The sequence below is a fragment of the Microcaecilia unicolor genome, chromosome 1, assembly GCF_901765095.1.
Source record: "Microcaecilia unicolor chromosome 1, aMicUni1.1, whole genome shotgun sequence".
Taxonomy (NCBI): Eukaryota; Metazoa; Chordata; class Amphibia; order Gymnophiona; family Siphonopidae; genus Microcaecilia; species Microcaecilia unicolor.
In genome coordinates, this window is record NC_044031.1 from 692,986,055 (window position 1) to 693,002,063 (window position 16,009).

At 42.3% G+C, this 16,009-nt stretch overlaps 1 protein-coding gene across 1 annotated transcript in view; it reads left to right on the top strand.

Moving 5' to 3' along the window:
• The window catches only part of RORA (RAR related orphan receptor A), a 198,044-nt gene that overhangs the window by 170,722 nt on the left and 11,313 nt on the right, over positions 1–16,009 (top strand). The window contains exon 7 of the mRNA XM_030188437.1: positions 8,534–8,641. Coding sequence (XP_030044297.1) covers positions 8,534–8,641 — 108 coding nt within the window. The remainder of the gene's footprint in view (positions 1–8,533; positions 8,642–16,009) is intronic.

Here is a 16,009-nt window from a genome sequence, read left to right on the forward strand (position 1 = left end):
CTGCTGGGGTTTTCTTCATTACTTCATTTTATGTGTATTAGTGTGTGTTGTCTGTTTTGTCTTTTTAATTTCTTTTCTCTTTTTCCTTCTCTCTTTCTCACATACTTTTTGGCATCTTAAGCATTTAAAATGCTAAATGTTCTTTGCTGTCTTTATTGCTGTCTGAGAAACTGAATGAATTCTCTATAAACCTGGAGGATGTAATGGGGCAATTCTACAAATTGAAGAGTAGCAAATCTCCTGGACCAGATGGTATTCATCCTGATAGAACTGAAAAATGAACTTGCGGAGCTATTAGTAATATGTCGTTTATCCTTAAAATCGAGCATGGTACCGGAAGATTGGAGAGTGGCCAATGTAACGCCAATTTTTTTAAAAAGGTTCCAGAGGAGATCCGGGAAATTATAGACCGGTGAGAACAAAAATTACAGAGCATATTCAAAAGCATGGATTAATGAGACAAAGCCAACGGATTTAGTGAAGGAAAATCTTGCCTCACCAATCTATTACATTTCTTTGAAGGGGTGAACAAACATGTGGATAAAAGTGAGTCAGTTGATACTGTGTATCTGCATTTTCAGAAGGCGTTTGACAAAGTACCTCATGAAAGACTCCAAAGGAAATTGGAGAGTCATGGGATAGGAGGTAGTGTTCTATTGTGGATTAAAAACTGGTTAAAAGATAGAAAACAGAGAGTTGGGTTAAATGGTCAGTATTCTCAATGGAGAAGGGTAGTTAGTGGGGTTCCCCAGAGGTCTGTGCTGGCAAGCTGCTTTTTAACATATTTATAAATTACCTAGAGATGGGATTAACTAGTGAGGTAATTAAATTTGCTGATGACACAAAGTTATTCAAAGTCGTTAAATCGCGGGAGGATTGTGAAAAATTACAACAGGACCTTACGAGACTGGGCGTCTAAATGGCAGATGACGTTTAATGTGAGCAAGTGGAAAGTGATGCATGTGGGAAAGAGGAACCTGAATTATAGCTACGTCATGCAAGGGTCCACGTTAGGAGTCACAGACCAAGAAAGGGATCTTGGTGTCGTTGTTGATGATACGTTGAAACCTTCTGCTCAGTGTGCTGCTGCGGCTAAGAGAGCAAATAGAATGTTAGGTGTTATTAGGAAAGGAATGGAAAACAAAAATGAGGACGTTATAATGCCTTTGTATCGCTCCATGGTGCGACCTCATCTCGAATACTGTGTTCAATTCTGGTCGTCGCATCTCAAAAAAGATATAGTGAAATTAGAAAAGGTGGGGAGAAGAGCGACAAAAATGATAAAGGGGATGGGACTACTTCCCTATGAGGAAAGGCTAAAGCGGCTAGGGCTCTTCAGCTTGGAGAAAAGGCGGCTGAGGGGAGATATGATAGAGGTCTATAAAATAATGAGTGGAGTTGAACGGGTAGATGTGAAGCGTCTGTTTACACTTTCCAAAAATACTAGGACTAGGGGGCATGCGATGAAGCTACAAAGTAGTAAATTTAAAACGAATGGGAGAAAATGTTTCTTCACTCAACATGTAATTAAACTCTGGAACTTGTTGCCAGAGAATGTGGTAAATGTAGTTAGCTTAGCAGAGTTTTAAAAAGGTTTGGACGGCTTCCTAAAGAAAAAGTCCATAGACCATTATTAAATTGAGCTTGGGGAAAATCCACTCTTTCTGGGATAAGCAGTATAAAATGTTTTATACTTTTTGGGGATCTTTCCAGGTATTTGTGACCTGGATTGGCCACTGTTGGAAACAGGATGCTGGGCTTGATGGACCTTTGGTCTGTCCCAGTATGGCAATACTTATGTACTTAATAGCCCTTTGCTACTCCTCCCATCTCTCTTCTGATGGCTGTCCTCCCCAGCCTCTCACTGTCATTGCTCTTTCCTTGATTTTTTTTTCCATTTCCCCAGTTCATATCTTCCTGTCTTTCATTAGTCCATCTCACTTTCTCCTTCACTGTTCCTTTCTAGTTGACTTCCTTGCTGACTTCTCCCCCTTCTGGCTAAGATCATCATCGTGGCTGGAGATAGTGGAAGTTCAAGAACACTTCTACAAGAATCAGAAGTGTGTGTGGGGGGAGGAGATTGCAGGGTTAATGAGACATTGTCTCTTACTGTCCCGTACTACCATCATCTACAGCCCCAGCAAAGGTTGTTTTTGGTATATCAAAGACTCTGGGCCATGAGGCTGAGGCCCATTTCTCCCTCCCTCCCTCCCAATTCCAAGAGTTTGATAATGAAGTTAAATAATTATGATCCAGCTGTTCATATTATTCATTATTAGTCAGGCTCAGGTTCCCCTGCTGTTGTTATCCCCTAGATGCCGAGAAGGCATTCGATCGGGTGCACTGGTCTTTTATGTTTACTCTCTTGGATACACTGGGATTTTCAGGTCACTTTGTGACTTGTTTATATCATATTTATGCCCATACTGAGACCTACATAAAAATGAATGGGACTTAATACGAAATCTTTCCATTTGCAGAGGGGAACAAGACCAAGATTTGCACTCTTGCCATTGTTGTTCACTCTTATGATTGAAGCCTTGGTCAGGCTATTAGACAGTGACCTAGTATAACTGGCCTTGGGTGGGGCGGGGAACACTACAAATTACTACTTTTTGTTGATGGTGTGTTGGTTACCCTTATGAATCTAGCTACTTTTCTGCCAGGGCTGAAGAAGGACCTTCGGCGATACGGGGCCCTTTCTGGTTTCAAAATAAATATGACCAAATCTGAAATCTTGGTACTCGCATCTATGCTGCTGTCAGTTGTGATGTCACTAATGAATAACTGAAATCACTTATCTTAGCTGGTATGGATAGTGCTCAGTCTGTTGCTGCTTCTCCATATCACCTGTGTTGCAGTGAACTGTGATTGGAGTACGGGTTTTAATCACAGTTCATTGTAACACGGGTGATATGGAGAAGCAGCAACAGACTGAGCACTATCCATACCAGCTAATAAGATAAGTGATTTCAGTTATTCGTTAGTGACATCACAACTGACAGCAACATAGATGCAAATACCAAGAAAATAGGTAGGAAGGAAGGGTCTGTGCTGTGATGTTTGGTGGCTGTTTGCTTACTCCATAACATATGGTTATTAGGCACAACAGCAATATACTGAGCACTGCAGATAAAAATATATATAAAAAATAAAAGTATATACTAAATAAGTTATAGCAGAAATTCTGGTGCAACTGATATACTGAGTGAAACAACTAGCACCAGTTCATCTATACGTGATCCCTAATTGATATATTGAGTTAAAATGTAATGCCAAGAAGTGTAGAGTGATGCACTTGGGGTGCAGAAACCCAAAAGAGAGATACGGAATAGGAGGAGTGAGATTAGTAAGCTCGACTCAGGAGAGAGACCTTGGGGTGTTGGTGTCGGAGGATCTAAAGGTGAAGAAACAGTGCGACAAGGTGACAGCCGTGGCCAGAAGGATGCTAGGCTACCTAGAGAGGGGCATAACCAGCAGAAGAAAGGAGGTGTTGATGCCCCTCTACAAGTCATTGGTGAGGCCCCACTTGGAGTATTGTGTTCAGTTTTGGAGGCCGTATCTTGCTAAAGATGTAAAAAGACTGGAAGCGGTGCAAAGAAAAGCTACAAAAATGGTATGGGATTTGCGTTGCAAACCGTATGAGGAGAGACTTGCTGACCTGAACATGTATACCTTAGAGGAAAGGAGAAACAGGGGTGACATGATACAGACGTTCAAATATTTGAAAGGTATTAATCCGCAAATGAACCTTTTTCGGAGATGGGAAGGCAGAACTAGAGGACATGAATTGAGGGTGAAGGGGGGCAGACTAAGGACTTATGTTAGGAAGTATTTTTTTCACGGAGAGGGTGGTGGATATGTGGAATGCCCTCCTGCGGGAGGTGGTGGAGATGAAAACGGTAATGGAATTCAAACAGAGATTGGGTGGCGACACCAGTAATTAGGAAACAAAATGAGAGCTGGGCAGACTTCTACGGTCTGTGCCCTGATCATGACTGAATAGATAGGGATGGGCTGGAGTGTAAATTTTAAGGCGCTTTGACACTAGCTTCAGAACTTAGTACAATAACAGTGCTGGGCAGACTTCTACACTCTGTGCCCTGAGAAAGGCAAGGACAAATCAAACTTGGGTAGACATATAAAGTATCATGTACCATGTAAATGAGTTTATCTTGTTGGGCAGACTGGATGGACCATACAGGTCTTTATCTGCCGTCATTTACTATGTTAAGTTACTATGTAACATGGAATCTTGCTACTTTTTGGAATCCTGCCAGGTACTTTTGACCTGAATTTGCTACTGTTACAAACAGAATACTGGGCTTGATGGACCTTTGGCCTGACCCAGTATTGCAACTCTTAGGATTCTGTAAGAATCCACTAATGTGGCATATCTTTTGGCTCCTCCAGTGTACTTGCTCCTCTGGTGTGGTTGTTGCCAATTTTAAAAGTCACCCCATAAAGCCAGCAGGAACTCAGTAACACTAGTGTTCTGTAATTTTACGGAATCTTTTTTGGAATGGTGAGCATGGGGAGAAAGAGTGATCATAATTTTTATTTTCAGATTTTAAAGCTTTATTGCAAAAATCAAATGCAAAGTTAAAAAACAGGAACAAGGTTATCATATCAGTACGGCCGTGTTTCAGCGATAACACTTGCCTCAGGAGTCTACAGTATACAAATCTAAAATGAAACATAAATACATGTAAAAATAGACTGTATTAATATCTTTATAATATAAAAAAAGTAAATATTCAAACACCAAGTAGGACAATGTGAATTGAGCAAATGCAAAATAGCACTTGAAAATAGACCCAAACAGTTGTGTGGGACATAAAATAATGTGTGACTTAGAAAGACTACAGAAAAAGACCTTTATGGGGAAAGAAAAGAATATGGCAATCAGATGAAGATCTCTTTAAAAGTAAAGGTAAAGCAGGCAGGCAAGTGTGACCAAGTGATCCTCAGGCCCACCAGTCACCCAGCTATCTACATGTTTAGTAATAAAATCTTTGACTAAAACAGCCGTCCTAACCCTTCCCATACACTTCCTCAGTGTGAGAGGGTATTGCATCCTCTGAAGGTCATATCCTGGCTATAGGATTGCTTCATGTGTCACCAGTATGATGCTCTTCTGTCAGAAAAGCACAGTTATAGTGCTCCAGTTCCTTATCAAAGAGTTCTGTTCTATTTGTTGAGGTGCTCCTTATTTTCATAAGAAATACCATACTGAGTCAGAGCAAAGGTCCATCGTCGAGCTCGGTATTCTGTTTCCAACAGTGGCCAATCCAGGTCACAAGTGCCTGACAGGATTCCAAAGAGTAGCCACATTTTATGCTGCTTATGCCCAGGAATAAGCAGTGGCAAAATTATTTAACCCTCCAGCATCTGTCTCTATATAACAAAAATTTAATAGTACTTAATAATGGTAATGTTTTTAATAGGGCACTTAAGATGAAAAGTCCAAAAAATGCTTATTTTTTAAAGGCAACACAGGTGCCCAAAACCAACCCTGTGCAAATGGCAATCACACTTTTACATCTGCTGTACATGTATTCTATATGAGGACCTGTGTATCTATAAAACATTCATATACTTTGCAACTCTGCCTCTTACACCCAAACTACACCCCTGGGAATGCCTGCACATAAGTTGCTTAAAAGTGTCAGCTATCTTCAGGCGCTTGTACTTTATGTGCATATATGGCCACACACTATTATAAAAGACCTTTTCGTACATGTAAATGGCACATCATGCCAGTGCTTATCAAACTTTCTGTAGATGTGACCCCATTATCGTGGCCACAGAAAGCACACAATCTCAGGTGGCCTACTTTTCTTCAGTCTACTTCTCCTGGCCCTCCTACAGCGTCACAGCTGATTTAATCCCCTACCTTCTGTGGAGCCCACTAAGACTTGCTTAATAGTGTGGGCTTGTCAGGAAGTACAAGCCAATGATGTTTTTTTTTCCAGCCCACTCATGGGGTTGTAACCCAGAGATTGGAAAGCCTGCTTTACAAACAAACTTTATTACCACTACAATTCATCATGGAGTCATTGGCAGACTCTGAACCTTTTACTGAATCAGTCTACAAGTTATACCATACATGAACTTTTGAAACCATATATTCTGATCACTAAACTGAAATTGAAAAGGCTTTTTTCAACCTTTATTTGGGTGTGTTTCATTTTTTTATTTTCTGTGGCGGTGCAGGGCTTTTGCTCTGACTTCCTAATCTCTGTTATCCTAACTCCTTTTCCAGGCTATCCTTTCCATTTGCTCCTTTTTCTTGGCTTTGATCATTGTATCTTTAGTATATCCTCTTGTCCCTTGATGTCTGTCTCTTCATTTCATCTCATTTGCTTTCATATCTCTCTTTCTTGCTAAATTTCTCCCTTTCATCAGTGTCACTTCTCTCTCACTATCCAGTCACTCCTGGATTTCTGTATCCTCTCCATATTTTACCCTCCTGTTCTCTGTTTCAAGACTTCATCCCCCAACTTTCTTCTCTTACACCCCTCAGCCCTCAGTCTTCACTCATCAGGTTGGTTCTCTATCTTCCTCCATTAAACCCCTGCTGTCTGGCTCATTTCTTTCTCAGCTGCTACCCCTCTCTCTCGCTGCGTCGCTGTACACTTGGAACATGTAAGAGATAGTCCCTGCTGGACAGAGCTTACAATCTCCTTTTGTTATACATCCAACCCTCTCATCCACACTCCTCTTTCTGTCTTTACTCTTGTCGCCCCCCCCCCCCCCCCCCCCCTGTCACCATCTTCTACTTTACCCTCCCTCCCTTTTCAGCCTTTCTGGCTTTCCCATACATACACCTTCCAGCACAATCTCTGCCCCAACATTGTCTGTGGTTCTCTTCATTCCCTGTCCATCACTGGCTTCTTTCACAAAGACCTTCTCCCTTTGACTCTCTTGCACACTCTCCAATTTCCACTAGCTCTTTTACATCTCCTTCTTCCCTTCCCCAGGATTTATCACCTCATACCATCGTTTTCTTATTCACCTTTCAGCATATTTTTTAATCTTCAGATAGCCTGTTGCTCTCAGGCTTGTTCTTCATTGCCACTCAGTCCTCAGTTGAGTTCCAGCTCTTCCCCTCTTATTGTATCCCATATGTTCCCTGTTGAAATGAAGGGTCAATGCAAAGGAGGGAATGAGACTGGAGTGGACAAAATAAATAGAAAACGATTGCTCTGCTCCCTTCCCCATTTCCTGTTTCTCCCCAGATGCTGCTGCACGGTGTGCTTCCAACTTGGCCCTTTCCCTACTGTTTGTACAGGAGGGGAGGAATGATGCTGGAGCAGACCCTGCAAAGAAAAAAGCAAATATCTTGTTCCTCTCTCCAGCTTCTCCCACCCCTGGAGGAGAGGGACTGGAGGAATAAACAAAACTGCTCTTTTCAGGTGAGATTTGGAGCACTGGCCAGTGATTTGGGGCATGAGCCTTGTTTGCCCTTAGCTAGCAACACCTGATGCCCCTCATCTAAGCAAGCCTAATCCACAGAGGGTTGCCAACTGGCTCCAAATTTGCCTGGTAGGGTTGATCCAGTCCAAGTGTTATCCCATCGCAAGCAGGGACTTGTTCCAATTTTCAAACTGGATTCCCTAAGGAAATAAGACTACAAGTCCATGCATGCAGTGGGGCAGTCCAAAGCTAGGTCAACCCTGTCAGGTGAATCTTGGGCCTGTTGGCAACCCCAGATCCTAGTAGTGGAGGCCTAGTTGTTAGAACACTGGGCTGACAACCAGGGGTTCCCGGTTCAAATCCCGCTGCTGCTCTTTGTGATCTTGGGCAAATCACTTAACCTTCTATTGCCTCCAGTACAAACTTAGATTGGAAGTCCTCCAGGGATGGGAAAATATCTACTATACCTGAATGTTACTCACCTTGAGCTACTACTGAAAATAGTATGAACTAAATCTAAATACATAAATATTAGGCCCCAGAAATAGTCACATAGTTGCTTATAGTAAAGGGCTTAGAAGCCAGCTCTATGGCTGCTGAACACTCCCAACAATGAGGAAACTCGTTGTATCCAGGAAGGGGTAATTCTGTATTATGCTTGGCACCCCCAATAATGTTGAAATGTTGGCACTAATAGTAAAGGGAATCTGGTTTACAAAAAACTGTACTACATAGCACTTAAGACAGTTTTAAAGTATATTTCTAATTTGTCTTTAAAAGTGATTAAGGTGCTTTATTTCATAGTATCTTTGTGGGAAAAAAACTACCAAATATGCTGTATGATGCGAGGAACAAACCATGAAAAGTTAATGTATTAAATGTTGCTTCAGCTAAACTTTCTATGCACTTCAGTATACCAGCTTTTAATTATAGCAGTAAATTTAACCATTCCCAGTAGAACATATTATTATAATTGAAGAAGCCCCTAACTACTCTGTTATATACTGTAGCTATTAAATGTTAAAGCTTATTTTGTTAACACCCTTGTTTTTAGTGTATTAGAAATAAACTCCCTGGTAAGCCATAAATTAAACAATATATTGCTTACATTCAGGTTCTTTAGAAGTTGTGTTTATCAGAATGTGCCGTGCCTTTGACTCCCAGAACAGCACAGTGTACTTTGATGGAAAATATGCTAGCCAAGACATTTTCAAATCATTAGGTAAGGATATCTTTTAACCACTTTTGTTATAAAATGTGTTAGGATAATAGAATGGAAACGGGAAAATGATAGCCATTTGGCTGTTAACATTAATACCCAAGGGATGGCAAGCTCGTTTCTTAGGAAAACCTCGCACAGAGATTTCACTTTGACAAGATGGCTGACCATGGGAATAGGTCCAAATTGTGGTGGGTATACTCAGGATTCAAGTTTTCTGCCTTCTGCCGCCTTTTTTGTTTTTCCAATTACCTCACAGTAATATCAAGCAACTAAATTCACACAACAACGAAATAATGTTCACATACATTTACACCAGCCCCACATTTTAGCTATGATTTTAACTGCTTTTGTGCTGGTCATAGACACGAGGAGGCGTATTTTTAAAGCATTTAGACTTACAGAGTTACATGGAGGGGCATTCTCGATATGATGACCAAATCTGAATTTGGATGTTTTACACAAAACGTCCAACTTCTGAACAGGAAAGAAGGTCATTTTCGAAAAAGAAAAACGTCTGTCTTTTTTTTTCGAAAATACTTTGGACATTTTGTGTTTTGGACGTTTTGTGATTTGGACAGGTCCGCCAAGAGACTGGGCCCTGCCCCTTCCACAGCCCCCCCCCCCTGAGGTCACCGCTCCCCCCCCCCCCCCCCCTCCGTCCGTCACCGGGCCGGGCCCCCGCATTGAAATCACAGCACCTCTCATCTCCGTATGAAAGCGCTGCAGGCAGCAGGGTAGCAGATCGCTTCCCTTCGGGCCTCCTTCCCTGCTTCTGTCCCGCCCTCGCGGAAGTTATGTCAGACGAGGGCGGGACACAGGGAGAGATTGAGGCCCGAAGGGAGGTGATCTGCTGCCTGCAGCACTTTCACACGAAGGTGAGAGGCACTGTGATTTCAATGCAGGGGGCCCGGCCCAGTGGTAGACGGTCGACGACGGAGGGCGGGTGGGACTGTTGCGCCGGGCCCCCCTTGGAGGCCCAGGGAACTTTGTCCTCCCTGCCCCCCCTATCAACAGCCCTGGATTTGGATGGTATTTTCTTTTTGGTCCATTTTGGAAAAAAAAACATCCAAGTGCAAAATACAAAATCAAGCCATTGGGATGTAGGAGGAGCCAGCATTTTTAGTAGACTGGTCCCCCTGACATCCCAGCACAGCAATAGGGCATGCTAGGGGGCAGTGCAGTGGACTTCATAAAATGCTCCCAGGTACACATCTGACCATTGCTCCCTTACTTTGTTTGCTGAGCCCACCCACTACCTACAACTGTACACCACTACCATAGCCCTTACGGGTGAAGTGGGCACCTATATATGGGTACAGTGGGTTTCTGATGAGTTTTGGAGGGCTTGCAGTTTTCTCCACAATTGTAACAGGGAGAGGTAGGAGGCTGGGTCCACCTGTATGCAGTGCACTGCACCCACTACTAGACTACTCCAGGATCCTGCATGCTATTCTGATGGACCTGCGATAACATCTGAGGGTGGAACAGAGGCTGGCAAGTAATGTTTTTCATCACATTTTTTTGGGGGGTGGGATGGGGTTAGTGACCACTGGAGGAATAAAGGGAGGTCATTCCTGATTCCCTCCTGTGGTCATCTGGTCATTTAGAGCACCTTTTTGTGCCTTATTCATAATAAAAACAGGCCTAGCTCAAAACGTCTAAGTTTTAGTCCTGGACGTTTTTGTTTTGTTCAATTATGGCTGAAAAACGTGTAAGTCTTGGGAACGCCCAAGTCCCGCCCTGAACATGCCCCTGAAATGCCCCTTGAGATTTGGATGTACTTCTGACAGACTTCATAGAAAAATGTCTAAAAATAGGTTTCAAAAATACTGATTTGGACGTTTTTGTGAGGAAAACCGTCCAAATGCAGACTTATGTCAATTTTTATTTGTTTTATATTTTTTGAAAATGAGCCTGATAGTAACATATGGAACTTTGTAAGTCTAAGTGCTTTGAAAATAACCCCATAAGTGCTTAAAACCTGACCTAGGCAAAATGTTATAAAATAACCTTCCTAAAGCCAAGAAATGCTATTTATGTGATTCTTGTAAATGAGTAAATTAATCTGGATAGCAGCTTAACATTGCCACAGGTTTGGTCCCACCCCCATGATACTCAGTCCTTTCTTTTTACTACATCAATTTATGCTTCTAAAACTTATCCACTAGTCAGCACAGAATTTATAAAAATTTAAAAAATAGTAATGTAGTTAGCCTCAGGTACTGACTGCCTAAGTACTTTTGAAAATTGACCTGCAGAGAAGAAAGCTATTATCTTGTTCCTCTCGCCAGCTTTTCTCTCCTTTAAATTGTAGTAGTTTTGATATTGCTTTTCCAGAACTAGAATTGCCATACAAGGTTTGCTAGACCCACTAGGCCCAATATTAAAAGCTACTTACTTACCATGGATAAGTAGCGCTGACCAGGGCAAGTCATACTGCTGCTGAAAATTACTACAGACAGTGCAAGGCACTCTAGAGATAGTCTGGCCAGAGCCAGGATTTATTCAAAGACTGGCAGTATTCAGTGCTGATATCCAGATATCATGGGACATGAAAAGGCTGCACTCAGGATATAATAGGAGAAACAAAATCTCTGAGTATACTGAAAAATACTCAAGGTATTTTACTTCAAGAAGTAAACCCTAATATCAAACTTACTTACTCAGCGTGCACTACATACAGCTTTGCAACTTACTGCTGTTTGAAATTCAAAATGGCGCTTACAAAACTTAAAACACCAGTTCATGTGCTTTAAAAACTATTGTAAAGCTCCCTCTAGTGGCAACATGGGAGAAAAACTAAAAATAATAAAAAGAACCATAACAGTGCAAATCTTACAGGAAAACTGCAAGGTAAACTTAATCAATCATAGTTACTACAGGAAAATACTACAGGAGGCCTGGCCTCAAGCAGGGGTGACAGAGGCAGCCACGCAGGACCTTGTGCTCCTAGGGGTCCTGCCCTGGCATTCCCCCCCCCCCCCCCCCCCCCCCCCCCCCCCCCGGTCTTCAATCTCCTTTCCAGCTTGCAGCAGCAGTAACTTGTATAGGTGTCTGCTGCCGACCCTGGAGCCTGCTTTCTGCTATGTCCCAGCCTGTGTCCTGCCTCCTCCTGATGTATCTTCCTGCTTCCACAGGGACGGGATACAGGAGAGACTAGGCTCCGGGATCAGCGACAGATGGCCGATATGAATCGCCCTGAGCCCTCTATGGAGAAATGCTGTTTTAAGGTTTTAGTGGGGTTGGAGACAGGGGGGACATACCAGACCACTGGGGAGGGGCCCAAAATGGTCCGCAAAGGGTCCTACAATTAGGCTGGTACTGGTATACAGATATTAGCCAGTACTGAATATTCTGGTACGTTTAAAAGCCATAGCTAGAGTGTAAAAAGAACTCTAACTATGGAGTTCAGTTATTGCCCTCAACTGTTTGTGGAGGGTATGAAGAAGCCTTTGTCTAATTAGTTTCTCATGACATTTACACTTAGCCTACTTGCCCCTTTGATTCTGTTATGGCAGTGGTTCTCATATCCAGCCCTTGTGGCCACCAAACAGTCTTGTTCTCAGGGCAACTGAAATATGTTATTGAATGGGCTTATAGACCATGTTTATGTAAGCTACATTTACTGTATTCATTATGAATATATTCAAAATCAGATCTGCGGGGGGTGGGAATAAAGAGGCTGAGGGCTAGATTTCAGAGTTACTGCAGTAGAGCGGGAATGACCAGCTCTAGTCCTTGAGAAGTGCAAACCGGATTCCATGAGAGCAAAAATAAGCAAATTAACCTAATCTTTACACCTAATCTGTGCAAGTATTTCTCATGAATATTTATTTTGGATATGCTGAAACCAAGGTTGATATGATCCTGAAGAACTGGAGTTGGCCATCTGTACCCTATTGAATACCTCTGAAATACATGTAAAAAATGGCAGAGACTTAGGTAAGAAACATTCTGGTGAAGCTGAGGAACATACATAGAACAGGAGGGAGAATGCAAACTTTAATTTAAATCTGTGTCAGGATTTGTATTTTGTGATATAGTTGTTTTTGACTGAACATCCCTCTTTTGTGCACAATACAATAAATTGCTAAGGAAAAAAACTTGACTTTTCTTGATATACTGGTGGGGAGGTTATGAAGCAATCTTGGAGGAGTGGAAGAATAGTAATACATGTATTGAGAGTTCCATCCTCTCTCAGCATCATAGCTTAATTTGCCAGGAAGAGACCTTGGACTTTTATCCTACAAGTTTCTGACTCCAAACCAGTGAATTTACAGCTAAGGAAGGTGGTCCCTGTGCTGGGCTAGTAGTAGAATCCTAGATAATTTGCATCTCGCTCCCATTATTATGCCAGCCTGTGTCAGATCCTCCTGCTTAAGACAGAAGTGACTTTGATTGGTATTATTAGGAAAGGAATGGAAAATTAAAACGAGGATGTTATAATGCCTTTGTATCGCTCCATGGTGCGACCGCACCTTGAATACTGTGTGCAATTCTGGTCACTGCATCTCAAAGAAGATATAGTGGAATTATGTACAGAGAAGGGCTATGAAAATGATAAAGGGTGCTGGGCTCAATGGACCCTTGGTCTGTCCCAGCATGGTGATGCTTATGTACTTATGTATTTATGACAACTTCCCTATGAGGAAAGGCTGAAACGTCTATGGCTCTTTAGCTTGGAGAAAAGATGGCTGAGGGGAGATTAGGTATATAAAATAATGAGTGGAGTGGAATGGGTAGACATGAATTGCTTGTTTACTCTTTCCAAAAATACTAGGACTAGGGGGCACGCAATGAAGCTACAAATTAGTAAATTTAAAACAAATTGAAGAAAATATTTCTTCACTCATCGTGTAATTGAACTCTGGAATTCATTGCCAGAGAATGTGGTAAAAGCAGTTAGCTTAGCAGGGTTTAAAAAGTGTTTGGATAGTTTCCTAAAAGAAAAGTTCATAAGCCATTATTAAAATGGACTTGGGAAAAATCCACTGCTTATTTGTAGGATGAGCAGCAAAAAATGTATTGTACTATTTGGGGATCTTGCCAGGTACTTATGACCTGGATTGGCCACTGTTGGAAACAGGATACTGGGCTTGATGGACCTTCAGTCTGTCCCAGTATGGCAACACTTGTGTACTTATGATGATAATAGGTTGCTTGTATACCGCCAACTCCCACCAGATGGTGGTTCAAAGTGGTTAACAAAATTAAAACATTACAGAAAAATTAATTATAAAATTTCTTAAATAAGAACATTTTTAGTTCTTTTCTAAACACTACAGGTAATGAGAGCCAAAATTCTACAGCGTGATAGCTAAAAGAATTCTCTAAAATTTTCTTAAGTCTAATCCCCATAAATGATGGAAATAAAGGAGAAAAAGGATCTCTGGATTTAGAAGATCTTCTCAGAGGGAAAGCCATCAAATTTAACAGATAAACTGGGGACAAACCATTAAACATTTTAAACACAAACCAGGCAAGCTAGAAATAAATTTGAGCTTGTATTGGAAGCCAATGTAAAGAAATCAAGGCCAGAGACATTATCAAACTTTTTCATATGAAAAATAAGCTTAGCAGCTGTATTTTGAAGAATCTGGAGCTTGGCACACAATTTAACTGTAATGGTAGAATACAAACTATTACAGTATTCTAAATGAGTTAATGCCAGTGTTTGAAATAAGACAGAGAATATTTTCTTATCAAAGTAAGGACATTCATTGCGCAACTGTCAGTCTGAAGAACACTTTCTTGACAATATAATTAACTTGAAGCTCAACAGAGTCCAGAATAAAGCCCAGCACCTTAGATGTTCACTCAACTTATAAGAGATCATTGGAAATCATAAGTACCTCTGGAATAGAAACAGCAGAAGTATCTACCAGAGGAGTTTAGTTTTGTCCTTATTTATTTTAAATCCATGAACGGAGCTAAAGTATTCAATAGTGGAAATACAGAATGTGATACTAGACAACATCCTATATAATAATTCTCACCTCCAACGTTCTGAGGCTGCCTGGAACCGTGGCTTCCGGCCAGAGGTGGTCTACTTAATGGAGTGGAGTAGATAAAAGTGACGTCATGAAAGAAGTGCCACTGATTGGCTGCGCCTCCGAGTCCAGCCCGACGCCCAGCAGAAAACAGCGACCCAGGGAAACCGCGACCCAGCCAGCAGCAAACAGCAACCCAGGCAGGGGGAGCAGCGTGTTTCCCTACTCCTCCCCCTGCCTAGGAATCGCTGCACACTGCCTGCGAACCTCCCGAACCACCCGCGCACACTAACCGCCCTCAATTGGAGAGGACGAAGAGGGAGGGCGGCGACACAGCGAGCGAGTGCCTGCGGCGAGTGTCAAGTCTGCAGGAGGCAGGGCTCAGGACGGGGGTCGGGGTCCACTGGCGACTCGCAAGACAGAGGAGGCAAAGAGGAGCGGCTCCTGCTACAGCGCAGCTGTCATCCCCGTTCACTCAAAACAAAGGTGCTGCAGCAAGTTCAATAGACAGGAGCCGTCATTGTTATACACTGAAAAACAAGCAAAAACCTGCAGCTGCTTGACATTGTCGTTTTTAAAATGTTCCATCTGAAACAAGTTTAAAGCTCTTTCAACAGGATAGACAGTGCCTTAAAACTTGGAGGACAAAAGGAGGGTGGAGACAAACATACCCTGCAACTCGGAGGGAGGAGGGAGGGGGGATCCTGCAACTGGGAGGGAGGGGGGACCCTGCAACTGGGGAGGGGGGAAAGGGGAAGAGGGAGAACCCCCTGCAACTACGAGACAGACCCGGGGGGGGCGACGACCCTGCAACTGGGAGGGAGGGGGGGACCCTGACACATGCTCTCATTCTCACACACACACTCGCACACAGTCTCACTCTCTGTGTCACACACACACTCGCACATTCACTCTCTCTCACACAGTCACTCTCACACACGCTCTCAAACATACACACTCCGAGGAAAACCTTGCTAGCGCCCATTTCCTTTAAAACAGAAACGGGCCTTTTTTACTAGTAGTAGAATAAGTATCAACCATAGGGATCAATAAAACTTAGTTTTCAGAAATGAGAAACCTAAATCAAAGCATGTCCTATAGATGTTAAATAAAATAGGAGATAAAGCCGTGCCCTGTGGGACCCCACAAGGCGGGGTCCATCTCTCTGAAAAGGCATTCTTTATCTTTCATCTAATGTCTATTAGATTTTTTAAAAATTCTGAAAGCCATGACAGGACTCCTAATGAACTTAATTTAAAAAGAAGAATCTCATGGTCTACTGTGTCAAAAACGGCAGTCATATCAAATTGTAATAAGACAGAAGCGACACCCTTTGCCAAGAAGAATCTAGCATCAGATACCAACGCTAGTAAAGCAG